Source organism: Caretta caretta, chromosome 12, assembly GCF_965140235.1.
Source record: "Caretta caretta isolate rCarCar2 chromosome 12, rCarCar1.hap1, whole genome shotgun sequence".
Taxonomy (NCBI): Eukaryota; Metazoa; Chordata; order Testudines; family Cheloniidae; genus Caretta; species Caretta caretta.
In genome coordinates this window covers 44,177,585-44,204,061 of record NC_134217.1, presented here as the reverse complement: position 1 = coordinate 44,204,061, position 26,477 = coordinate 44,177,585, and the positions used below count along the sequence as shown (strand labels likewise).

Sequence of the window (26,477 nt, the reverse complement as noted above, 5' to 3'; positions counted from 1 at the left end):
AGGGAAGGGTAAACCCCTTTAAAATCCCTCCTGGCCAGAGGAAAACTCCTCTCACCTGTAAAGGATTAAGAAGCTAAAGGTAACCTCGCTGGCACCTGACCAAAATGACTAATGAGGAGACAAGATACTTTCAAAAGCTGGGAGGAGGGAGAAAAACAAAGGATCTGTGTCTGTCCGTATGATGCTTGGAGTCTTAGAACTTAGTAAGTAATCTAGCTAGGTATGAGTTAGATTATGATTTCTTTAAATGGCTGAGAAAATAGCTGTGCTGAATAGAATGAATATTCCTGTCTGTGTGTCTTTTTTGTAACTTAAGGTTTTGCCTAGAGGGATTCTCTGTGTTTTGAATCTAATTACCCTGTAAGGTATTCACCATCCTGATTTTACAGAGGTGATTCTTTTTTTACTTCTATTAAAAGTCTTCTTGTAAGGAACCTGAATGCTTTTTCATTGTTCTAAGATCCAAGGGTTTGGGTCTGTGGTCACCTATGCAAATTGGTGAGGATTTTTACCAAACCTTCCCCAGGAAGTGGAGTGCAAGGGTTGGGAGGATTTTGGGGGGGAAAGACGTTTCCAAACTACATTTCTTCAGGAACCCAGATAAAGTTTGGTGGTAGCGGTGGAAGTCCAAGGGTAAAATAGTTCGTACCTTGGGGAAGTTTTAACTTAAGCTGGTAAAAGTAAGCTTAGGGGGTTTTCATGCAGGGCCCCACATCTGTACCCTACAGTTCAGAATGGGGAAGGAACCTTGACACAAGTTTTGAAAAATTTACTCAGACCTATTACCCAGAGAACTAAGCCCACCAGCCATAATGAAAGAAACCTATGCTGCCCTATCCCCCAGGCCTCACGCCCTGCAATTTAAAGGAATTAGTAATCAGAGTCCCTGGAGCAAACAAACTCTCCACAGGAGATGAGTTGCAATTAAATATAGTGTGCATAGAGATCCCCCAGGTGAGAGGCAGAGAGGGGAAGAAAAAGGAAAGTACAGTTGAAGAGGTAGGTGAACCAAGATGGCATGGAGTCCCAAAGACCAAGGCGGCAATGCTGTTAGGGAGGAGGGACTGATCAATCATCATAAGTAGCAGAAAGACCTGGGAACAGACAAGGGACCCATGGACTTAACCCAGAGGAGGCAGTTAGTGACTGGAAAAAAATGTGTCAATGGAGTAATGGGGGTAGATTGCAAGGGATCAAGAAGGGAATCAGAGAAATGAAGGCAGGAACTTAGGAGGCAAAGTGGGGAGGAGGAAGAGAAGATGGACTGATGGCTATAAGAAAGTGGAGTCTAGGGAGCGTAAGGTAGGAGATACCAGGATGCACTTGAACGCAGAAGAAAAGGAGTTGGTGAGGCAGACAGACAGACAAGGGATTGGGGAGAAAGGCAGCTAAACAAATGAGAGTCAGGAGGGATGGTTTGACAGCTTGGAAATCAATAGAAAAATTCCACTCTGAATCAGAGCCCAGAGTGAAGGAAGAGAATATGTTGTGAAGAGTGGCACGAAGTGGAAGTGGAGGGGGAACAGTGGTTTGAAGTTACCCGCTATAGTGTTTGGTCAGTAGCAGGAAAGCAGCAGGACAGGCTGAGTGGAGAGCTAGGTCCCCCTGCTGTACACACTAAGCTTGTATAGCCTGTATCAGAGACACTCGTATCTGTGTGTCTGCTGAACTGTGCCACAAGGAAAAGTCCAGAGACAGAAAATGATAAAAGGACAAAAATGCCACAGGAAATTACAAAACCACAGGAATCCTGAAAAGGCTTGAGGTGAAAGAGTGTTATGTAAGCAGCACATGGCCAGCCTTCCAATCACGCAGCAGCATGTCCCCAATGCACCACACAAACCCAGCTCCTACCATCCCAGTTATGAAGAAGTCACGTTGGACAAACAACTGAAGTAGAGCTCCCCGTGCAATGCTGTGGCTTAAAGGACAAATCCTTGGATGTTTAAAACATGTACATATCCAGCAGAAGTGGGGAGGTGGTATTGCCTCTCTCTACTCGAATAACGTTCCACTTTTCTTGTTCACATTTCAAAAAGATGTTGAAAAACTGGAGAGGGCTCAGAGGGGGTACAAAAATGATTCAGGGTCTAAAAGAAATCCAAGTAAGAGATTTTAAAGAGTTCAGTCTGTTCAGCTCATCAAATAGAAGGTTGAGGGGCAACTTGATCACAGTCTAGAAGTATCTACACGGGGAGAAGATTTTTCAGGGATCTTTAAGCCTTCTGACAAAAGCATAAATGAAATCCAATGGGGGGAGTTGAAAAATCCTAACTGGAAATAAGACCGTTTTTTCCAACAATTGGGATATTTAACCTTTGGAACAGATTAACTATGGATGTGGTAGATTCACCATCACTTGGAATCTTGAAATCAAGATTAGATGTCTCTTTCTAACATATATGATCTAGAGTTCAACCAAAAGTTATGGGCTTGATGCAGCAGTGGTGGATGGAGTTCTATGGCCTGTGGTATTATATACAGGTCAGACTACAGGTCATACAGAATGGTCCCTTATGGCTTAAAAACCTATGCATTGCTTTATTTAGTAACATAGTAACAAACTCTATTAGAGTTCTTTGAAGGGGTCAACAAACATGTGGATAAGGGGATCCAGTGGACATAGTGTACCTAGATTTCCAGAAAGCCTTTGATAAGGTCCCTCACCAAAGGCTCTTATGTAAATTAAGTTGTCATGGGATAAGAGGGAAGATCCTTTCATGGATTGAGAACTGGTTAAAAGACAGGGAACAAAGGGTAGGAATAAATGGTAAATTTTCAGAATGGAGAGGGGTAACTAGTGGTGTTCCCAAGGGTCAGTCCTAGGACCAATCCTATTCAACCTATTCATAAATAATCTGGAGAAAGGGGTAAACAGTGAGGTGGCAAAGTTTGCAGATGATACTAAACTGCTCAAGATAGTTAAGACCAAAGCAGACTGCGAAGAACTTCAAAAAGATCTCACAAAACTAAGTGACTGGGCAACAAAATGGCAAATGAAATTTAATGTGGATAAATGTAAAGTAATGCACATTGGAAAAAATAACCCCAGCTATACATACAGTATGATGGGGGCTAATTTAGCTACACCTAATCAGGAGAAAGATCTTGAAGTCATCGTGGATAGTTCTCTGAAGACATCCATGCAGTGTGCAGCGGCAGTCAAAAAAGCAAACGGGATGTTAGGAATCATTAAAAAAGGGATAGAGAATAAGACAGAGAATATCTTATTGCCCTTATATAAATCTATGGTACGCCCACATCCCCTCATCTCAAAAAAGATATACTAGCATTAGAAAAGGTTCAGAAAAGGGCAACTAAAATGATAAGGGGTTTGGAATGGATCACATATGAGGACAGATTAAAGAGGCTAGGACTTTTCAGCTTGTAAGAGGAGACTAAGGGGGGATATGTAGAGGTATATAAAATCATAAGTGGTGTGGAGAAAGTGAATAAGGAAAAGTTTTTTACTAGTTCCCATAATATAAGAACTAGGAACCATCAAATGAAATTAATGGGTAGCAGGTTTAAAACAAATAAAAGAAAGTTCTTCTTCACTCAGCGCACAGTCAACCTGTGGAACTCCTTGCCTGAGGCGGTTGTGAAGGCTAGGACTATAATAGGGTTTAAAAGAGAACTAGATAAATTCATGGAGGTTAAGTCCATTAATGGCTATCAGCCAGGATTGGTAAGGAATGGTGTCCCTAGACTCTGTTTGTCAGAGGGTGGAGATGGATGGCAGGAGAGAGATCACTGATCATTACCCATTAGGTTCACTCCCTCTGGGGCACCTGGCATTGGCCACTGTCGATAGACAGGATACTGGGCTGGATGGACCTTTGGTCTTGCCCAGTATGGCCATTCTTATGTTCTTATAATGAAATTGCCACTAAGTAAGAGTTTCTGCTTTTATTAAAAGTCTCTATGCATAAAACAGATACAGCCCATGAAGCAGACATGCAAGCTGTTCACACTGGCCCCCACTTCCCATGGGCCTTCTCTGTGACCTGAAGGGAAAAGCATTTAGCTCTTGGACTTCTCTCTACTGACACTAGTGCCTTTACTGGAAATTAGTAACAGCTACAACAGTGGTTTTTGTGATGTGGACACCTGTGCACTAGGAAATGCACTGAGACCCACCTAATTATTTCACAGATACTAAACAGTGGCTAATTATCACCACTGGTTTCTGTCTGTGCCAACACTGGCTGGATTTTAACCCAATTATTTCTCATCCTTGCTCACCTGAACTAGCAAGTCCCCCAAAAACTTTTTCATATCCTGGTCTCACTTGAATACAAGAAGTACCATTACTGCTAACTTACCAACTGGGTAAGAAAGCACATACTGCACTTGCCAATATCCAAATGTTGTAGCCTTAAAAAGCCAAATTGTAATGCTGATCCCAGCAGTAATCAAATTCCCTTATATTGGCAGCCTCTGGTTTCATTAGAGCCACTCTTGGAATCTGTTGAGATTCTCCTTATAACCAATCAGAAAGAGTAATTTCTCACCTGAGAGATTCTGGCAGATTCTCCTGTGAAATACTAGCCATCAGCCTTTGGAATACATGGAAAAGTTCCACCTTACAGATCCGGGACCTAAGAAGAAGAAGAAACTCAATTCAAATCATCAGCCGTAGAACAATTAAAACAGCAGTTTTGCTGTAGACACCTGTCTCATTAGGCCTACAGCAATGATGGATAATTTGCTCCTTCCCTCAATTATAAATGCTTTGCCTAGGATAATTTTACAAACAACTAGCCACCTCCCAGAGTCTTGTACATCTAGAACTGCTCTCAGGGGGAAGAAGAGGATGCCACAAGAAAGGAGCTTTTAAACAAATGCACTTTTGTTTGTTTGTAAAACCTTGAATAGTTTTACAGATGAGGTTTTATTTCCTTGGTATCTGTTACGTTGTAATCCTAAATGCCATAAAGAGCCTAGTATATAATTTTAGTAATAACAGTCATCCATAAAGTCTTACAGGAAAAACAGTAGACAAGACATGAATTTCTAATGGAACAAACTAAGCCTTTACGTTGGAGCTTTAGTCACAAAGAAAGAAAAGAGTATACACCCCTTTGCAATCCACACTGGATTTTTTTTTCCAAATTTGTTAAATTAGTGCAGATGAAGAGTCCTACTTAACAGATATAGCATGGAGCACAGCCTTGTAAGCTTCCCTCACACCATCCATCAGTTCACCCATTCAGGATGAGAGGTTAATTCAACCTCCATAGTCCATTCAGTTCTTGGCCTCTCTGCTCTGACTTTATTGCAATTATATAAAGTGCACTTTTCCACAGTTCTAGGAGCAGGTATTATTATTTAATGTGTTTATTACGGCAGTGCCAAAGGGCCCACCAAGAACAGAACTAGGCACTGTACAAACACAGAGCAGCAGACAGTCCCTGCGCTGAAGAACTTACAGTGTAACTAGACTAGACTGACAAAAGGTGGGGGGAGGCATAGAACACACCAACAGAGTGAGCAATGTGATGACACCAAACAGCATGCTAGTTCCACCTTTAGGGAGGAGGAGGTGAAGAAGGCAGGTAAAGGGGCTACTTAAGAGGAGATAAGCTAAAGGGAAAGAAAAGGGAAGGGGCTGAGGAGGACAGGGCAGGGGGGAAGAGGGTAAGAGGGGCAGATGTGGAGTGACGATGAGGTGAGGAGACTGAGGGATGGATGGAACAAGCAGCCAATCAGCACAGAGCAGGAAGAGTCCAATGAAAACTCCAGAAAGATCTAAGAGTCCATATGTCTCTGGCTGGTTCCTCTCACTGTACAAACAAACAATTAGTACAAAATGTGCAAACAATTTACAAAAATACTTACAAACATCAAATAGGCTCATCTACATTAATTAATATTGTACCAAATACCACACTTCTAAGTTAAAACTATAAAGCTCTTCTTGGTCTTCCTGTTCCTAGAGAGGAGATGGAAACATTGTACAGTGGACTTTTAATAAAGGTAGACAGCAATTCTAAGTCAAGGAGATTTTTCTCCTGGAAGCATGGCATCTTGTCTTAGTGTCTCCTTCAGAAAGACTAAATCTAGGACTCTCCTCCCCGGCACCTCATTCACTACTGCTCAGTTCCCAGCCCATGGGAAAACAGACAGGCCATGCAAGGCACCAGTTAATGAATTGGTGATGTGGACAACGGACTACTGTACCAGAACACGGCGAAGACTGCCAACTATTTTCCCATTTATCTGCGGGGTGGGTCTTGCCTACATGCTCAGGGTCTAACTGATCACCATATTTGGGGTCAGGAAGGAATTTTCCTCCAGGTCAGATTGGCTGAGACCGTGGGGGCTTTTCAACTTCCCCAGCAGCCTGGGGCACGTGCAGGTTTAAACTAGCGTAAATGCTGAATTCTCTGTAACTTGAAGTCTTTAAACCATGATTTGAGGACTTCAGTAACTCGGTTAGAGATCTATTTCAGGCGTGGGGAAGGTTCTCTGGCCTGTACTGTACAGGAGGTCAGACTAGATGATCACAATAGTCCCTTCTGATCTTAAAGTCTATGAGTCTTCTTTCAAACAGGCTACTGAACAAGCTACAACTTTTGGTTGTCACTCACCTGACCTGGAATTCAGCAACCCATAGGCAAAAGTCTCTATATCCCATCATCAATTCTGAGATATCACATCCCAACTTATCAGCATTTTCGATATGTCAATCCCCAGACACATTCATATTACAGAAACCAGCAGTCCTGTCCACAGTAGTGGAATTTTTCAAAAGTTTTTCAAAGACACATTATTAAGGGCACAAGAGCAAACTATCCCATTGTGTAAGAAAGATAGGAAGTATGGCAAGAGACCACCCTGGCTAAACCAGGACCTAAACCTCAAAAAGAGTCCTACAAAAAGTGGAAACTCAGTCAAATTACAAATGATTTATATAAACAAATAACACAAGTATGTAGGGACAAAATTAGAAAAACCAAGGCATGAAAAGAGATCAAACTAGCTAGGGACATAAAAGGAAACAAGAAAACATTCTACAAATGCGTTAGAAGCAAGAGGAAGATCAAGGACAGAGTAGGCCCATTACTCAATGATGGGGGAAAGACAATAACAGAAAATGTGGAAATGGCAGAGGTGCTTAATGACTTCTTTGTTTCAGTTTTCAGCAAGAAGGGTGGTGGCGACTGGATGTCTAAACATAGTGAATGCCAGTGAAAATGAGGTAGGATCAGAGTCTAAAATAGGGAAAGAACAAGTCAAAAATTACTTAGACAAATTAGAAGTCTTCAAATCACCAGGGCCTGAAGAAATGCATCTTAAACTACTCAAGGAGTTGACTGAGGAGATATCTGAGCCATTAGCAATTATCTTTGAAAAGTCATGGAAGATGGGAGACATTCCAGAAGACTAGAAAAGGGCAAATATAGTGCCCATCTATGAAAAGGAAAATAAGGACAACCCAGGGAATTACAGACCAGTCAGCTTAACTTCTGTACCTGAAAAGATAACAGAGCAAATAATTAAGTAATCAATTTGCAAACACCTAGAAGACAATAAGGTGATAAATAACAGTCAGCATGGATCTGTCAAGAACAAATAGTGTCAAACCAACCTGATAGCTTTCTTTGACACGGTAACAAGCCTTGTAGATAGGGGGGAAGCAGTAGATGTGGTATATCTTGACTTTAGTAAGTCTTTTGATACTGTCTCGCATGACCGTCTCATAAACAAACTAGGGAAATACAACCTAGATGGAGCTACTATAAGGTGGGTGCATAACCGGTTGGAAAATCGTTCCAAGAGAGTAGTTATCAGTGGTTTACAGTCATGCTGGAAAGGCATAACGAGCGGGGTCCCGCAGGAATTGGTTCACGGTCTGGTTCTGTTCAATATCTTCATCAATGATTTAGATAATGGCGTAGAGAGTACACTTATAAAGTTTTTGGACGAGACCACGCTGGGAGGGGTTGCAAGTGCTTTGGAGGATAGGATTAAAATTCAAAATGATCTGGACAAACTGGAGAAATGGTCTGAAGTAAATAGGATGAAATTCAATAAGGACAAATGGAAAGTACTCCACTTAGGAAGGAACAATCAGTTGCACACATACAAAATAGGAAATGACTGCTTAGGAAGGAGTACTGTGGAAAGGGATCTGGGGGTCATGGTGGATCACAAGCTAAACATGAGGCAACAGTGTCACACTGTTGCAAAAAAAGCAAACATCATTCTGCGATGTTGTAGCGGGGTAGTCACCCTGCTCTGTCCCTGAAGGCGTTAAAACAGCCTTGGGAGAGGGCTGCCCTGGAGAGCGCTGCGGCTGGGGGAAGAGAAGTGAGAACAGCTGGGAGAAGCTGAGTAAGTAGCTGACCAAAGCTGTGGCCAGCTCAATCAGGGTCCAGATGGCCCTTATAAGAGGGCTGTGGGCCAGAAGCAAGAGGAGTCTCACTCTGCCCTGGAGTAGGAAGGGCTAGCTGCCTGAGAATGAGCTGCCTGAAGTGGAGCAGTGCTGGGGAAAAGGACAAGAGGAGCTAGGGAGCTCCAGCCTGGTAAATCCTCAGGCTGCAGGGCCTTGGGGAAGGCCTACAAAGGTACTGGGGCTGCAGAGGGGCAGCCTGGGAATAGGCAGAGGCAGCTGGTCCTAACCCCTTGCCAATGATGAGTGGCCATTACAGACTGCAGTCTGCCCCAGTGAGCGGGAGCTAGATGATGATTGGCAGTAGCCACTGAGGCAAGGTGGGTTTAGAGGTTTGGGGGCTCTCCTGGGAGGCGAGACCCAGAGCGTGGGGGCACTGCCAGGGGGCAGGACCCCAAGGTGAAGGGGCACCAGGGTCCGGGAGGGACACGGGGGGCAAGCAGCAGGCGAGAAACCAGCCTGCAGAGGGCGCTCCTTATGCTGGAGAGCTAATTCTTGAGAGCAGGAGGCGCCGTGCTGGTGAGTCGCCCCGCTACAGACGTATTCACAGGAGTACTGTAAGCAAGACACGAGAAGTAATTCTTCCACTCTACTCTGCGCTGATTAGGCCTCAACTGGAGTACTGTGTGCAGTTCTGGGTCCACATTTCAGGAAACATGTGGACAAATTGGAGAAAGTCCAGAGAAGAGCAACAAAAATTATTAACAGGTTTCAGAGTAACAGCCGTGTTAGTCTGTATTCGCAAAAAGAAAAGGAGTACTTGGGGCACCTTAGAGACTAACCCATTTATTTGAGCGTGAGCTTTCGTGAGCTACAGCTCACTGCATCGGATGCATACTGTGGAAACTGCAGAAGACATTATATACACAGAGACCATGAAACAATACCTCCTCCCACCCCACTCTCCTGCTGGTAATAGCTTATCTAAAGTGATCACTCTCCTTACAATGTGTACGATAATCAAGTTGGGCCATTTCCAGCACAAATCCAGGTTTTCTCACCCTCCGCCCCCCCCCCTCACACACACACACAAACTCACTCTCCTGCTGGTAATAGCTCATCCAAACTGACCACTCTCCCTACAATGTGCATGATAATCAAGGTGGGACATTTCCAGCATAAATCCAAGTTTAACCAGAACGTCGGGGGGGAGGAAAAAACAAGGGGAAATAGGCTACCTTGCATAATGACTTAGCCACTCCCAGTCTCTATTTCAGCCTAAATTAATAGTATCCAATTTGCAAATAAATTCCAATTCAGCAGTTTCTCGCTGGAGTCTAGATTTGAAGTTTTTTTGTTTTAAGATAGCGACCTTCATGTCTGTAATTGCGTGACCAGAGAGATTGAAGTGTTCTCCGACTGGTTTATGAATGTTATAATTCTTGATATCTGATTTGTGTCCATTTATTTTTTTTACGTAGGGTGAGAAAACCTGGATTTGTGCTGGAAATGGCCCACCTTGATTATCATACACATTGTAAGGAGAGTGATCACTTTAGATAAGCTATTACCAGCAGGAGAGTGGGGTGGGAGGAGGTATTGTTTCATGGTCTCTGTGTATATAATGTCTTCTGCAGTTTCCACAGTATCCATCTTATGAAGTGAGCTGTAGCTCATGAAAACTTATGCTCAAATAAATTGGTTAGTCTCTAAGGTGCCACAAGTACTCCTTTTCTTTTTGCGAATACAAACTAACACAGCTGTTACTCTGAAACCTGTCATTATGCAAGGCACTGCATTTAGCCGTATGGAGTGGAAATCTATCAACTGCATGAAAAAACTTGTACAGATACAGACAGACATCATCTTCCTTTCCAAATGCAAACAGATGGACATCGTACCAAAAGGACTGAAGGTAAAGAATCCATTACAATCTACATACCACACAGACTATGCTGACAGCTTGTGCCACACGCTCTCAAAGAAACTGCGGAATCACCTGATCAACATCCTCTACAGCAAACAGGGAAAGATTAAGAATGAGCTCTCAGAACTGGATACTCTCATAAAAAAACAACCTTCCACACAAACTTCCTCGTGGCTGGAATTTACTAAAACTAGACAAGCCATTTACAACGCACACTTTGCTTCTCTACAAAAGAAAAAGGACACTAAACTTTCTAAACTACTACATGCTACAAGGGGCCACAGCAATGGTTCCCTCAACCCACCCAGCAATATTGTTAACCTATCCAACTATACTCTCAGCCCAGCAGAAGAAGCTGTCCTATCTCGGGGCCTCTCCTTCTGCCCGTCCACCCCCACGAACATGATACAGTTCTGTGGTGACCCAGAATCCTATTTTCGACATCTCCGACTCAAGGAATATTTCCAAAATACCTCTGAACAACATACTAATCCACAAAGGCCTCTCTACCAACATTACAGAAAGAAGGATTCTAGGTGGACTCCTCCTGAAGGTCGAAACAGCAGACTGGACTTCTACATAGAATGCTTCCGCCGACGTGCACGGGCTGAAATTGTGGAAAAGCAGCATCACTTGCCCCATAACCTCAGCCGTGCAGAACACAATGCCATCCACAGCCTCAGAAACAACTCTGACATCATAATCAAAAAGGCTGACAAAGGAGGTGCTGTTGTCATCATGAATAGGTCGCAACATGAACAAGAGGCTGCTCGGCAGCTCTCCAACACCACTTTCTACAAGCCATTACCCTATGATCCCACTGAGAGTTACCAAAAGCAACTACAGCATTTGCTCAAGAAACTTCCTGAAAAAGCACAAGATCAAATCCGCACAGACACACCCCTGGAACCCCGACCTACGATATTCTATCTACTAACTAAGATCCATAAACCTGGAAATCCTGGGCGCCCCATCATCTCAGGCATTGACACCCTGACAGCAGGATTGTCTGGCTATGTAGACTCCCTCCTCAGGCCCTACGCTACCAGCACTCCCAGCTACCTTCGAGACACCACTGACTTCCTGAGGAAACCACAATCCATCGGCGATCTTCCTGATAACACCATCCTGGCCACTATGGATGTAGAAGCCCTCTACACCAACATTCCACACAAAGATGGACTACAAGCCGTCAAGAACACTATCCCCGATAATGTCACGGCTAACCTGGTGGCTGAACTTTGTGACTTTGTCCTTACCCATAACTATTTTACATTTGGGGACAATGTATACCTTCAGATCAGCGGCACTGCTATGGGTACCCGCATGGCCCCACAGAATGCCAACATTTTTATGGCTGACTTAGAACAATGCTTCTTCAGCTCTCGTCCCCTAACGCCCCTACTCTACTTGTGCTATATTAATGACATCTTTATCATCTGGACCCATGGAAAAGAAGCCCTTGAGGAATTCCACCATGATTTCAACAATTTCCATCCCACCATCAACCTCAGCCTGGTCCAGTCCACACAAGAGATCCACTTCCTGGACACTACAGTGCTAATAAGCGATGGTCACATAAACACCACCCTATACCGGAAACCTACTGACGCTGTTCCTACCTACATGCCTCCAGCTTTCACCCTGACCACACCACACGATCCATTGTCTACAGCCAAGCTCTGCGATACAGCCGCATTTGCTCCAACCCCTCAGACAGAGACAAACACCTACAAGATCTCTATCAAGCATTCTTACAACTACAATATCCACCTGCGGAAGTGAAGAAACAGATTGATAGAGCCAGAAGAGTTTCCAGAAGTCACCTACTACAGGACAGGCCTAACAAAGAAAATAACAGAATGCCACTAGCCGTCACCTTCAGCCCCCAACTAAAACCCCTCCAATGCATTATTAAGGATCTACAACCTATCCTGAAGGATGACCCAACACTCTCACAAATCTTGGGAGACAGGCCAGTCCTTGCCTACAGACAGCCCCCCAACCTGAAGCAAATACTCACCAACAACCACATATCACACAACAGAACCACCAACCCAGGAACCTATCCTTGCAACAAAGCCCGTTGCCAACTGTGCCCACATATCTATTTAGGGGACACCATCACAGGGCCTAATAACATCAGCCACACTATCAGAGGCTCGTTCATCTGCACATCCACCAATGTGATATATGCCATCATGTGCCAGCAATGCCCCTCTGCCACGTACACTGGTCAAACTGGACAGTCTCTATGTAAAAGAATAAATGGACACAAATCAGATGTCAAGAATTATAACATTCATAAACCAGTCGGAGAACACTTCAATCTCTCTGGTCACGCAATTACAGACATGAAGGTCGCTATCTTAAAACAAAAAAACTTCAAATCCAGACTCCAGCGAGAAACTGCTGAATTGGAATTCATTTGCAAATTGGATACTATTAATATAGGCTTAAATAGAGACAGGGAGTGGCTAAGTCATTATGCAAGGTAGCCTATTTCCCCTTGTTTTTTCCTAGCCCCCCCCAGACGTTCTGGTTAAACTTGGATTTATGCTGGAAATGTCCCACCTTGATTATCATACACATTGTAAGGAGAAAAGGAGTACTTGTGGCACCTTAGAGACTAACCAATTTATTTGAGCATAAGCCTTCGTGAGCTACAGCTCACTTCATCGGATGCATACTGTGGAAACTGCAGTTTCCACAGTATGCATCCAATGAAGTGAGCTGTAGCTCACGAAAGCTCATGCTCAAATAAATTGGTTAGTCTCTAAGGTGCCACAAGTACTCGTTTTCTAGACCTTTAATAATTTTTAAAAAAAGAAAAGATGACCTATGTGGGAAGATTGAAGAAAATTGGGTTTGTTTAGTCTGGAGAAGAGAAGACAGAGGGGACATAACAGTTTTCAAGTACATAAAAGGTTGTTACAAGTAGGAGGGAGAAAAATTGTTGTTCTTAACCTCTGAGGATAGGACAAGAAGCAACGGGCTTGAAATTTCAGCAGTTTAGATTGGACATTAGAAAAAACTTCCTAACTGTCAGAGTGGTTAAGAACTGAAATAAATTGCCCAGGGAGGCTGTGGAATCTCCATCATTGGGGATTTTTAAGAGCAGGTTGGACAACCACCTGTCAGAAATGGTCTAGATAATACTTAGTCCTGCCTTGAGTGCAGGGGACTGGACTAGATGACCTCTCGAGGTCCCTTCCAGTTCTATAATTCTATAGGAAATTTCATAGGAAGTTTGTCATTCCAAACTGGACAGGACAAAACAGCAATTTCTTCTAAAAAGTGAAGCCTGGAGGACAGAGGTCAGCTTCTATTTTTGACATGTTAATGACCACAGAAGAGCAACTATCATGGGAAAAAGAAAGACAGAAGTGCTAGAAATAAACCACAAGTGTTCCAGCTTCCAATAAAGTGATTACACTTCACACAAAGCGGGCAGAAATAAGATTTGCAGCCTGCAAGGGAAAACACACATCTCAAACAAGTGCAACCACGGAAATCAATTACTCCAACAATAAAGGAAGCACTGGAACAATCCTCACTGAAAAGACGATGGCCACATGTGAAAATTTTATCAAATAACAGGCTCATCTCCTACCCAATAACCAGGATGGAGGCCCCTGCCTTCTGCTAGGCAGAGAATGACAATTTAGTCTACATCAACAAAAGATTCTGGTTTCATATAAAAATATCCCCCCTTGTTTTAATTATTAGAAAAATTTTATTAGGCAAAGGTAACAAACATCCCAGTGAAGGGGCTAAGCCTATAAAACACAGGCCCCGCCTATACTCTCTATCTTGTGCAGTAGGAACATGGTCTGGGATGGAACAAAAGTGGGGATTTCTTCCCCATCCCTTAACTCCTTCTCGATGCCCGCAGTCCCTACACACCACATTCTATGTCAAAAAGAAAGAGAGGGGGGAACATACACTGATAAGAATACACTCCAAAAGAGACATCACAAGCCCTTACTACCACCACACCTGGTCTGGTAACTTCCGATTCCTTTCTTTGTTGTTCCCTGCTTGAAGCCATTTGAGGTAACATCTAGAGGTTGCTCAGGGACAGCACTCCAGCTGATAGCTGGGGAAAAAAAGATCATGAACAAGTCGATTCTCAGCAGAAAATCAAAACTCTCAATACTGCAAAACAGAAGGGTTTGTGATGACAACATACCACTATCCAGATTAATTCAGGTAAACTTGAAAGATTACAATGCTAGTGGCATATTCATTTCAGTCTCATCAGGGATGAGTCTGGAGTTTCATAGGGAAACATTTCAATTAAACATTCCTTCACTTCCCAATAACCCACTAGACTCCCAGGATAGACATTAAAATTAGAGATGGCAAAGACCAATCATGTATTCTAGGGGCAGATTTTCAAAGGTATATAAGAACCTAAAGATGCTGATAGGCACCTAGTGGGATTTTCAGAAGCACCTATTTACATCTTTAGACACCTAAATACCTTTAACATCTGGCCCTTAGTCTCTCTTCCCCACAAGGCAGGAGAGTTCCCTCCAATATATTCTGTCATGTTTTGGCCAAACACATTTTAAGTGTCCCAGACGACAAGGCTTCCCCTTGCTTTGCTAGAGATATTAGATTGTGGAATATTCCATCTCATGCCAAAGTTTTGCATACTAGTCAGCCTATATTCTTGCTGCTGTCTCCCCCCACCCCACCCCTATGCCACCCTAAATAATCCATCAACCTTTTTCCACACTTATACCTTTCAAATATCGGTAGACATATCCTTAAAAGTTATATCAGAAATTAGAGAACAAATAAAGGCTCAGTAGAAGAGCAGGGAAGAGCTGATATTTATCTATCCCTCTCTCCTATACTTTGTCTGTTTCTACTCATCTTAGATTGTAAAGTCTCTGGTGCCAAGACTATATATTCCTATAAGGGCTGAAAGTGCTTAGCACTGTGTGGGTACTATTGTAATATAAATACATAAATAATAATAATAAACACTAACAATAACATATCCAATTTATCATCGCATAAACTAGCTATAGCTCCTTTACCCTCTCCTTACAAATCTCTACAGCCTCATGATAAATTATTTTTGTTCATCTCTGAATTCCCTCTTTTTCGGTCTTCCTGGTAACATGGCACAGGTGCAGTTGTATCAAGCAGCATATGGAGAGCCCATTGCTGCTCAGCTCCATGATACAATGCCTCTGTAGGATCAGCTTAAAATTGCACTGTTTTTTTAGCCACTGTATTGCACTGCAAAAAATTCGAGTCTGATTTGTAGTCCACTTCCACCTTGGGTCTCTTTCAGCATTATTGCTTCTAAGGTTCCTCTGTTCCACTGGTACCTGTGTTTCAGATTATCTTTTCCCAGATGAATCAGCTGCATTTTTCCAAGAGAAATCTCATTTTGTTATTTCCTACAAATGTTTCTAATCTCTCTCTATTGTAATTATTTTGAGCCCTTATCACCATAGTAGCTAAATATATTCCTCACTGGTATTTGCAATATCCTCCAATTTAGTGAATGTTATTAATATACTGTTTCTTTCCCATTCTATCCTACCAATGAAGTTGCTAAATAAGACCAGTCCTAACACAGAAATCTTTGGCAACCAAATGGCCAGAGGTGGTTCATACAGTGTAGGCGTGTCTTCAGCCCGTGAAGGACCTATTGCTACACCCAGAGTCTCTTTTCAGGTCAGTTTTATTTTCTAAACACAAGTAAAACACAAAACAGTTCCTCAGCCTATGCTGGGCTACAGCTTCCAGGGGATTTTCCCTTTGCTTATCTCAGTCCTTCCTGCTTCAGGCCCTTTTGCAGGATTATTCCTTGCTCTTTTAACTGACCACCACCTCCCTGGGCTTGCCCTTCTCCCCTAACTCCAAAAAGGTTCCCACTCCCTCCCCTCCCAGCAAACTCTCTGCTGATCTCCCACTTCCTTACTGACAACTTCTCTCTATAACCCCAGATGCTGCCCTGCCCTCTTAACTGGCAGCAGCACAGAAGCTAGCAAACAGAGCTGTAAATAGGGGGGTTTCAGGGGGAGTTTGTATTGTGGTGCTTGTTTGCGGTTTGTTTTTGCTGCTGGTGGTGGTGTTTTGATGTGGTTTGTGTTTCCCAGATTAACAGGATTTAGGTGGGAAAGCTATGACAGATACAGAGGCAGCAGTGGGAGTGACCCATGTAGTGGAAGACACAATGAGGATGACTGGATGAGGAAGCTGCAGTATGTACCTGATCCTGGAGGGGCTATCTGGTAAGAGTTTTGTCTGCATGAAATGCCATCTGATAGAGCTGATGGAGGAAAAGATCCGAGGATTGGAGATGTAGGTGGAAAGTCTGGTTGAGTTTAGAAGGGGGTTCGAGCAGATTATAGAGCAAAGGCCTGAGGTAGCTGAAGGGAAAAGCTTAGACTTGCAGATGGAAGCAGGACTGAGGAACTCTGAGAGGAGACTGCTGGGTGAGGAAAGTGGACAGTGGAAGCATGTGATCTTTAGTGGTGTTGGGAACACTGGGGCATGGCCACTAGGTAACTCGAGGGGATGGAAGACCACGAGTGTCGATGAAGCCCCCTCGCACTAGGCCCCGGTGTCCTTGGCCCCCCTCCTCCTGCCTGGAGGCACTCGCAGCAGCTCTGCGTACTAGGCCCAAGTGTCCTTGGCCCCCCCGTCTGGAGGCACACACAGCAGTTATGCTGAGAATCTGCAACAGTATGTTGCAGAGTCAGACTGCCTGAAACTAAGCAAGGCCAAACAAGGGAGATAGGGAAGAACAATGCTGAATAAAGCAGCTTTATGTATAGTTTAACAAATCATAGAATAAAAGGGTTGGAAGGGACCCCAGAAGGTCATCTAGTCCAACCCCCTGCTCAAAGCAGGACCAATTCCCAGTTAAATCATCCCAGCCAGGGCTTTGTCAAGCCTGACCTTAAAAACCTCTAAGGAAGGAGATTCTACCACCTCCCTAGGTGATGATACAGAGAATCAGGGAACTAGCTGGGAACTGGATTGGCTGGCTATATGGATACTTGGGGCAGCTTGCTATTGGATAAGTATGCTGGGAAAAAGGATGTATAAAAGCCTGTGTAACTTCCTGCTCTGTGTGCAGGATTTGAGATTTTATTCTCCCTGTACCTTTTTGCAGCTGCAAATAAACTTTTCTGCTTCTCCACCCCGTTGTGATTATTGGGTGTAGCACACCGGGTAACGAACCACTCAAGCTGTTGTTCAGCCTCTCGGCACTGGGTGCCGGCAACAGCTTTTGGCGTCCCTGGGTGGGCGACGAGGCTGCAATTTAGCCTTGCCCGGACCCCTCCTGGAGGTCGAGAAGTGCGGCGAGAACCGATGCCCAGCGCGCACCGGTGAGTTCATCGGGGGCCTCGGAGGAGACGCGATTTGATCAACCCCAGAGGGCACAACGGTGCAACGCACTCATATAGTGGAGAAGCTGTTGTGGACGGAGGTGAAGAACCGGTCCCTTAGACGTGGGGGAGGAGCAGCTGCAGGCCACGGTGAAGAACCGGACCCTTGGATAAGGTAGGAACCTATTAAAATCCGGATTATATGCTCTGTTGGAACCTGGGGACGCCCAGAGTTACCCTGTAGGTATGGGACAGGGACAGAGCTCAGAGGTTAGGGCACGGTGTACGCCCCTAGAGTGCATTCTAGCAAACTGGAAGGTATTTGGTGCGGATCCGATGACTAAGAGCCAATTAAAACAATTCTGTACAGTTGACTGGCCTCAATATCAACTAGAGGACCAGGAGTGGTGGCCACCAGGAGGGTCAATTAATTACAACACGATCCTTCAGTTACTCCTGTTCTGTCAGAGAACAAGGAAATGGAATGAACATATGTATGCGCATTTGTTTCTGACTTTATGTACTCAACCAGATATTTTACAGCGCTGTAATCTGACTCCGACTGGTTCGGTAGCAGCTAATGTTAGTCCCCAGACCCCCACCCCCACTGTAATGGCAGAGCCGGTGTCCCCTTCGGCCCCTACACCCACACCCACACCTTGTAAGTCCCCCATGGTTGGCCTATACCCCTTAATCACCGAAACTAAAGTCGCCCGGTCTGGATCAGATAGGCGTCCTGCCACAACTATGCAAGTTTACACCCATGTGCCATTCAATCCAATAGACTTAGCAGCTTTTAAAACACAGGCTGGGGAATTCTCAACGAACGCAAGCCGGTTTATTTCGGTCTTTGAGGGGTGCCTCAATAGTCACAAGCCGATTGAGACGACTGTAATATCCTCCTGAGAACCCTGTTGTCTGAGGTGGAGAGGGATCAGGTTACAGCTAAGGCAAGGGGAGCGTCAGCGTTCAAGCGAAAAAAAAAGAAAGGAATCTATCTGTCAAGTTCCTCTCCAAATAATTGTAAGCGGCTCAGGGCATTTCTGGGTATGGCAGGCTTTTGCAGGATATGGATCCCAGAGTTTGGACTGTGGGCTAAACCCCTGTATGACTGTGTAAAAGGAGTGGATCATGACCCCTTCTATTGGACCCCAGAGGCTGATAGGGCATTTAAAATCCTGAAAAGAAAATTAATGGAAGCCCCAGCTCTGGACCTGCCGGATCTCTCTAAGCCGTTTCAGTTGTATGTACATGAACGAAGGGGGGTGGCCCTAGGAGTGCTTACACAGCTGTTAGGAGCATGGAGACGTCCTGTGGCTTATTTTTCTAAGCAATTGGATCAGGTTGCAAAGGGTTGGCCGGCATGTTTACGGGCGGTCGCAGCTACTGCCCTATTGCTTGAGGAAGCGGAGAAGCTAACATTGGGAGGGGTTATGCAAATCTATACTCCCCATATGGTCCGAGCCTTATTGGATGCAAAGGGAGGGCTTTGGCTCACCCAGGCTCGGATTGCTCGGTACCAGGCTAAGCTGTTAGAGAACTCTGAAGTCACCCTACAGCCTTGCCCCTCCCTTAACCCAGCCACCCTCTTGCCAGAAACAGAGGAACAGAAACATGACTGTTTAGAGATTACAGATGTCCAGTACTCCAGCCGTCCGGATTTAAAAGATGTACCCCTCCCAAATGCAGATTATGAGTGGTACACTGATGGTAGCAGTACTGTAATAAATGGGCAAAGGAGGGCGGGTTATGCTGTTGTGACCCTCCATGACACTGTGGAAGCTGAAGGTTTGCCTGCTGGGACCTCTGCCCAGCTTGCTGAACTAATAGCCCTGACCCGTGCACTTGAACTGTCAAAAGGAAAGCGGGTCAACATTTTTACTGATTCAAAGTATGCTTTTGGTGTGCTGCATGCTCATGCTGGCCTATGGAAGCAAAGGGGAATGCTGACAGCCCAAGGCTCCCCAGTCAAGTACGGGCCCCAAATCCTCCGGCTCCTAGAAGCCATACAACTCCCCTCGGAAGTGGCGGTGGTACACTGTAAAGCCCATCAAAGGGAGGATCAAGATGTCCGGGTAACGTCCGGGCAGATAGAGAGGCTAAGCATGCTGCCACCCTGCCATCCCCTCAGGCTGAGAACGCCCATATACATGCCCTTATCCCATCAGTAGGGGAGCTTCCAACCCCTCAGTACTCTGGGGAGGAGAGACAGCTAACTGACAAACTCTGTCTCCGGGAAAAGGAGGGATGGCTCCATTCCCCAGAAGGGAAGGTCCTCTTACCAAAGGGCCTAATCCGGCCAGTGCTGCAGAAACTACATCAAACCACTCATGCTGGCAGGGAAACACTTATCCAGCTAATGGGAAAATACTTTATCACTTCCGGACTCCGACCCCTGGCTGCCCAGGTACAAGCGGACTGCTTAGTCTGCCAAAAGAATAACCCCCGACCGGGACATCCTGTGCCACCAGCTGCCCTAGAACCCACTCCGGGCCCCAGACGGGTGTGGCAAATAGACTTTACTGAGTTTCCCCGGACCCAAGGGTTCAAATATCTCCTTGTTATAGTGGATCGGTTCAGCGGATGGCCAGAAGCCTTCCCATGCCGTAACTGCACTGCCAGGACAGTGGCCCTCAAGTTTGTTAAGGAGATCGTTCCTCGCTTTGGACTCCCCCTGTGGATGGAATCTGACAATGGGACACACTTCACATCAAAAATCATTCAAAGCATCTCACATGCCTTACAGATGCCCTGGAAACTCCATACGCCCTGGAGACCGCAAGCCAGTGGTGTAGTGGAGCGTACCAATCAGACCCTTAAATGGCATCTCTCAAAAGTGTGCCAAGAAGCCTCACTGCGATGGCCTGATGCTTTGCCCCTCGTCCTACTCCATATCCGCGTTCTCCCAAAGGGTAGATTAGGGCGTAGTCCCTTTGAAATTATGTTTGGAAGGGCATGGCCTATGAATGGCACCCCGGTTCTGTCAAAAAAATGGAAGTTGGGTAATGGTTTTTTGTCACAGTATTTGTGTTCCCTGTCTGCTGTTCTCTTGTTTCTTCACAGGTATACCAAGGATTCCCAGCCTCTCCCCTTGGACTCTCCCGTTCACTCCTTACAGCCCGGTGACTCTGTGCTTGTTCGCACCTGGAAAGATGAGCCTCTCCAGGAAAAGTGGAAAGGACCCTATACCGTCCTGCTGACCTCCCATACAGCAGCAAAGATCGAGGGCCACAAGAACTGGATCCATCACTCTCGTCTGAAGGCAGTAACAGCCCCCTCGTCAGCAGAACAGTGGACCGTCCAACCTGCTGACTCCTCATCTAGTGACGATCTCGGGCTAAAGCTACTGTTTAAAAGACACAAATAGCGGGCACCTTAATGCTAAAATGGGCCCACCCAGGTATTGGAGACCCTGGGTTGGGAAGACTCTGGTAATAATTAATTGGGTAACATTGTTATTCTCTGTATTGGTATTTCCAAACTGTGCATATCGGGAGCATAACTCCTTTGTTTTGCTTGCGCACCATGTTGCTAATTTAACAAACCAGACTGATTGCTGGGTATGTGCTCCAACTCCACTATCCCCCAAAACGGGAATGCCCCTTGACATGCTGCCCTTGACCCTAGCAGAATTAGCCACCACCAAAGAGCAGGAAAGAACGAACTCACCGTTCTGGAACAAGACCTCTTTACAGCAGGCCACCTATCAGGACCAGGAGTATTCAGTTGCAGTACTCACTGAGGGAGTGTTATGTTTTACCCGAAACCAATCTGATCCCTATGGGCATCCTGTGGGAAAGAGCTCCTGTGTTATTACACAGTGGGCTGATGGGTATTGGATAAAAACCAACAGGGGAGGCCAGCAGTGTGGGTGTAATGGTTCCTCCCCTTTTAGGGAAACTCTTACAAATAATCTTACCACAAAAAAGGGGTTTGGAAATGTAACTTGCTGTCCAGTTAATATCTCCAATGTAGCAAGCCCAAGTGAGAAAACTCAGAGCCAAGGCTGTTGAGTGTTCTCAAAGGGGGGAGTTGTTGGGAACACTGGGGCATGGCCACTAGGTAACTCGAGGGGATGGAAGACCACGAGTGTCGATGAAGCCCCCTCGCACTAGGCCCCGGTGTCCTTGGCCCCCCTCCTCCTGCCTGGAGGCACTCGCAGCAGCTCTGCGTACTAGGCCCAAGTGTCCTTGGCCCCCCCGTCTGGAGGCACACACAGCAGTTATGCTGAGAATCTGCAACAGTATGTTGCAGAGTCAGACTGCCTGAAACTAAGCAAGGCCAAACAAGGGAGATAGGGAAGAACAATGCTGAATAAAGCAGCTTTATGTATAGTTTAACAAATGATACAGAGAATCAGGGAACTAGCTGGGAACTGGATTGGCTGGCTATATGGATACTTGGGGCAGCTTGCTATTGGATAAGTATGCTGGGAAAAAGGATGTATAAAAGCCTGTGTAACTTCCTGCTCTGTGTGCAGGATTTGAGATTTTATTCTCCCTGTACCTTTTTGCAGCTGCAAATAAACTTTTCTGCTTCTCCACCCCGTTGTGATTATTGGGTGTAGCACACCGGGTAACGAACCACTCAAGCTGTTGTTCAGCCTCTCGGCACTGGGTGCCGGCAACAGTGGGATTCTGCCTGTTCCTAGAGAAGGGCAACAAAGGTGTGACAAGATTATGACTATCAACAGATGGCTTAGGCAGTGGTGCTATAAGGAGGGCTTTGCGGATGTATGGCCACTGGGAGGCATTCATGGACAGAGGACAGTTCTCTCGGGATGGACTTCATCTGAGTAGGGAAGGAAATAGACTTCTAGGATGGAGGCTGGCACAACTGATTAAGAGAGCTTTAAACTAGGAATTTGGGGGAGATGGTTGGGAGATGTCCAGGTAATCTCCACGCCGGATTTTAGCATTGAGAGGGAAGAAAACAAAGTAAGAAAGGATACAATCGTGGGTAGGAGAATGAACATAAGGAGGAATGGCAGTGTGGATACCAGTCTAATAGGTCATACTGGTTGTAGAATGACCATGCCTAATCGGGTACAGAATGTGAGTGAGGCCAAACAGCAAAAATTAAGATGTTTGTACACCAATGCGAGGAGCCTAGGTAACAAAATGGAGGAACTAGAGCTACTGGTGCAGGAAGTGAAACCAGATATTCTAGGGATAACAGAAACATGGTGGAATAGTCGTCATGACTGGACTACAGGTATTGAAGGGTATGTGCTGTTTAGGAAAGACAGAAATAAAGATAAAGGTGGTGGAGAAGCATTGTATATCAATGATGAGGTAGAATGTAAAGAAATAAGAAGCGATGGGATGGATAAGACAGAGTCCGTCTGGGCAAAAATCACACTGGGGAAGAAAACTACTAGAGCCTCCCCTGTGATAGTGCTTGGGGTGTGCTATAGACCGCCGGGATCTAATTTGGATATGGATAGAGCCCTCTTTAATGTTTTTAATGAAGTAAATAATAATGGAAACTGCGTGATCATGGGAGACTAACTTCCCAGATATAGACTGAAGGATGAGTGCTAGTAATAATAATAGGGCTCAGTTTTTCCTAGATGTGATAGCTGATGGATTCCTTCATCAAGCAGTTGCTGAACCAACTAGAGGGGATGCCATTTTAGATTTGGTTTTGGTGAGTAGTGAGGATTTCATAGAAGAAATGGTTGTAGGGGACAATCTTGGTTCAAGTGATCATGAGCTAATTCAGTTCAAACTGAATGGAAGGATAAACAAAAATAAATCTGTGACTAGGGTTTTTGATTTCAAAAGGACTGACTTTCAAAAATTAAGGAAATTAATTCGGGAAGTGGATTGGACTGAAGAATTTATGGATCTAAAGGCAGAGGAGGCTTGGGATTACTTTAAGTCAAAGCTGCAGAAGCTATCGGAAGCCTGCATCCCAAGAAAGGGGAAAAAATTCATAGGTAGGAGTTGTAGACCAAGCTGGATGAGCAAGCATCTCAGAGAGGAGATTAAGAAAAAGCAGAAAGCATACAGGGAGTGGAAGATGGGAGGGATCAGCAAGGAAAGCTACCTTATTGAGGTCAGAACATGTAGGGATAAAGTGAGACAGGCTAAAAGTCAAGTAGAGTTGGACTTTGCAAAGGGAATTAAAACCAATAGTAAAAGGTTCGATAGCCATATAAATAAGAAGAAAGCAAAGAAGGAAGAAGTGGGACTGCTAAACACTGAGGATGGAGTGGAGGTTAAGTATAATCTAGGCATGGCCCAATAGCTAAACAAATACTTTGCCTCAGGTCTTTAATAAGGCTAATGAGGATCTTAGGGATAATGGTAGCATGACAAATGGGAATGAGGATATGGAGGTAGATATTACAATATCTGAGGTAGAAGCGAAACTCGAATAGCTTAATGGGACTAAATCGGGGGGCCCAGATAATCTTCATCCAAGAATATTAAAGGAATTGACACATGAAATTGCAAGCCCATTAGCAAGTATTTTTAATGAATCCATAAACTCAGGAATTGTACCGTACAATTGGAGAATTGCTAACATAGTTCCTATTTTTAAGAAAGGAAAAAAAAGTGATCCGGATAACTACAGGCCTGTTAGTTTGACATCTGTAGTATGCAAGGTCTTGGAAAAAATTTTGAAGGAGAAAGTAATTAAGGACATTGAGGTCAATGGTAAATGGAACAAAATACAACATGGTTTTACAAAAGGTAGATCGTGCCAAACCAACCTGATCTCCTTCTTTGAAAAAGTAACAGATTTTTTAGACAAAGGAAACGCAGTGGATCTAATTTACCTAGATTTCAGTAAGGCGTTTGATACCGTGCCACATGGGGAATTATTAGTTAAATTGGAAAAGATGGGGATCAATATGAAAATTGAAAGGTGGATAAGGAATTGGTTAACAGGGAGACTACAACGGGTCATACTGAAAGGTGAACTGTCAGGCTGGAGGGAGGTTACCAGTGGAGTTCCTCAGGGATCAGTTTTGGGACCAATCTTATTTAATCTTTTTATTACTGACCTTGGCACAAAAAGTAGGAGTGTGCTAATAAAGTCTGCGGATGATACAAAGCTGGGAGGTATTGCCGATTCAGAGAGAGACCGGGATATCATACAGGAAGATCTGGATGACTTGTAAACTGGAGTAACAGTAATAGGATGAAATTTAATAGTGAGAAGTGTAAGGTTATGCATTTAGGGATTAATAACAAGCATTTTAATTATAAGCTGGGGACACATCAATTAGACGTAACGGAGGAGGAGAAGGACCGTGGAGTATTGGTTGATCACAGGATGACTATGAGCTGCCAATATGACATGGCTGTGAAAAAAGCTAATGCGGTCTTGGGATGCATCAGGCGAGGTATTTCCAGTAGAGATAAGGAGGTTTTAGTACCATTATACAAGGTACTGATGAGACCCCATCTGGAATACTGTGTGCAGTTCTGGTCTCCCATGTTTAAGAAGGATGAATTCAAACTGGAACAGGTACAGAGAAGGGCTACTAGGATGATCCAAGGAATGGAAAACCTGTCATGAAAAGAGACTCAAGGAGCTTGGCTTGTTTAGCCTAACCAAAAGAAGGTTGAGGGGAGATACGATTGCTCTCTATAAATATATCAGAGGAATAAATACTGGAGAGGGAGAGGAATTATTTAAGCTCAGTACCAATGTGGACACAAGAACAAATGGATATAAACTGGTCATCAGGAAGCTTAGACTTGAAATTAGATGAAGGTTTCTAACCATCAGAGTGAAGTTTTGAAATAGCCTTCCAAGGGAAGCAGTGGGGGCAAAAGACCTATCTGGCTTCAAGATTAAACTCGGTAAATTTATGGAGGAGATGGTATGATGGGATAACATGATTTTGGCAATTAATTGATCTTTAAATATTCATGGTAAATAGGCCCAATGGCCTGTGATGGGATGTTAGATGGGGTGGGACCTGAGTTACTACAGAGAATTCTTTCCTGGGTATCTGGCTGGTGAATCTTGCCCATATGCTCAGGGTTCAGCTGATCACCATATTTGGGGTCGGGAAGGAATTTTCCTCCAGGGCAGATTGGAAGAGGCCCTGGAGGTTTTTCGCCTTCCTCTGTAGCATGGGGCTCGGGTCACTTGTTGGAGGATTCTCTGCTCCTCGGAGTCTTTAAACCATGGTTTGAGGACTTCAATAGCTCAGACATAGGTGAGAGGTTTATTGCAGGAGTGGGTGGGTGAGATTCTGTGGCCTGCGTTGTACAGGAGGTCAGACTAGATGATCATAATGGTCCCTTCTGACCTTAATATCTATGAACTGGCCACACTGGGAGCACCTGGACCTGCTTAATTTAAGCACCCATCCAACCTGTGACATGACTATTATTTTGTGTACAATCCTTCCACCAGTTTTCCATTCATGTGTCAGTATTCCTAGGCACATCTCCATTAAACATTCCAAGTCAGTTTTCAGCTAAGCCAGAGAAGTACACAGTAGCATATGATACCTGTGTATGCCATAGATGCAGAGAAACTGCATATTACACATGTGGTGGTGACATCCATGTAATACTTTGCAAAGCCATGAGAATAAACTGTGAAACCATGCAATGACCTGCTTAACTCACTCACTGCCACTGATAAATAAGGCATACATCCCAGACTCATACCAATTAAACTTTTACATCATACTATTTTGTATTCTCTCACTATATATAGGAATCTCTAGCTGGTGTGGGTCTGATCCAGTATGGCAACTCCTGCATTCCTACACCAATGAGAATGCATAACTAACTGAAACAAGGACATAGTCTTATTGATGTAACCCTTGTGCTTTCATTACCTTCCTATCTGCCTTCACTTATTATCCATTGTC

The 26,477-nt window shown here is 44.5% G+C and overlaps 1 protein-coding gene across 5 annotated transcripts in view; it reads right to left on the bottom strand.

Moving 5' to 3' along the window:
- ADAT1 (adenosine deaminase tRNA specific 1) overlaps positions 1–26,477 on the bottom strand; it is a 74,032-nt gene that overhangs the window by 8,175 nt on the left and 39,380 nt on the right. For 4 of the 5 annotated variants that reach the window (XM_048816380.2, XM_048816382.2, XM_075118530.1 and 1 more), the window contains 2 exons: positions 14,265–14,364; positions 4,515–4,601 (listed from right to left, as the gene is read on the bottom strand). In XM_048816380.2, coding sequence (XP_048672337.1) covers positions 4,515–4,601; positions 14,265–14,364 — 187 coding nt within the window. The remainder of the gene's footprint in view (positions 1–4,514; positions 4,602–14,264; positions 14,365–26,477) is intronic. The other variant, XM_048816390.2, reaches the window with a different exon arrangement.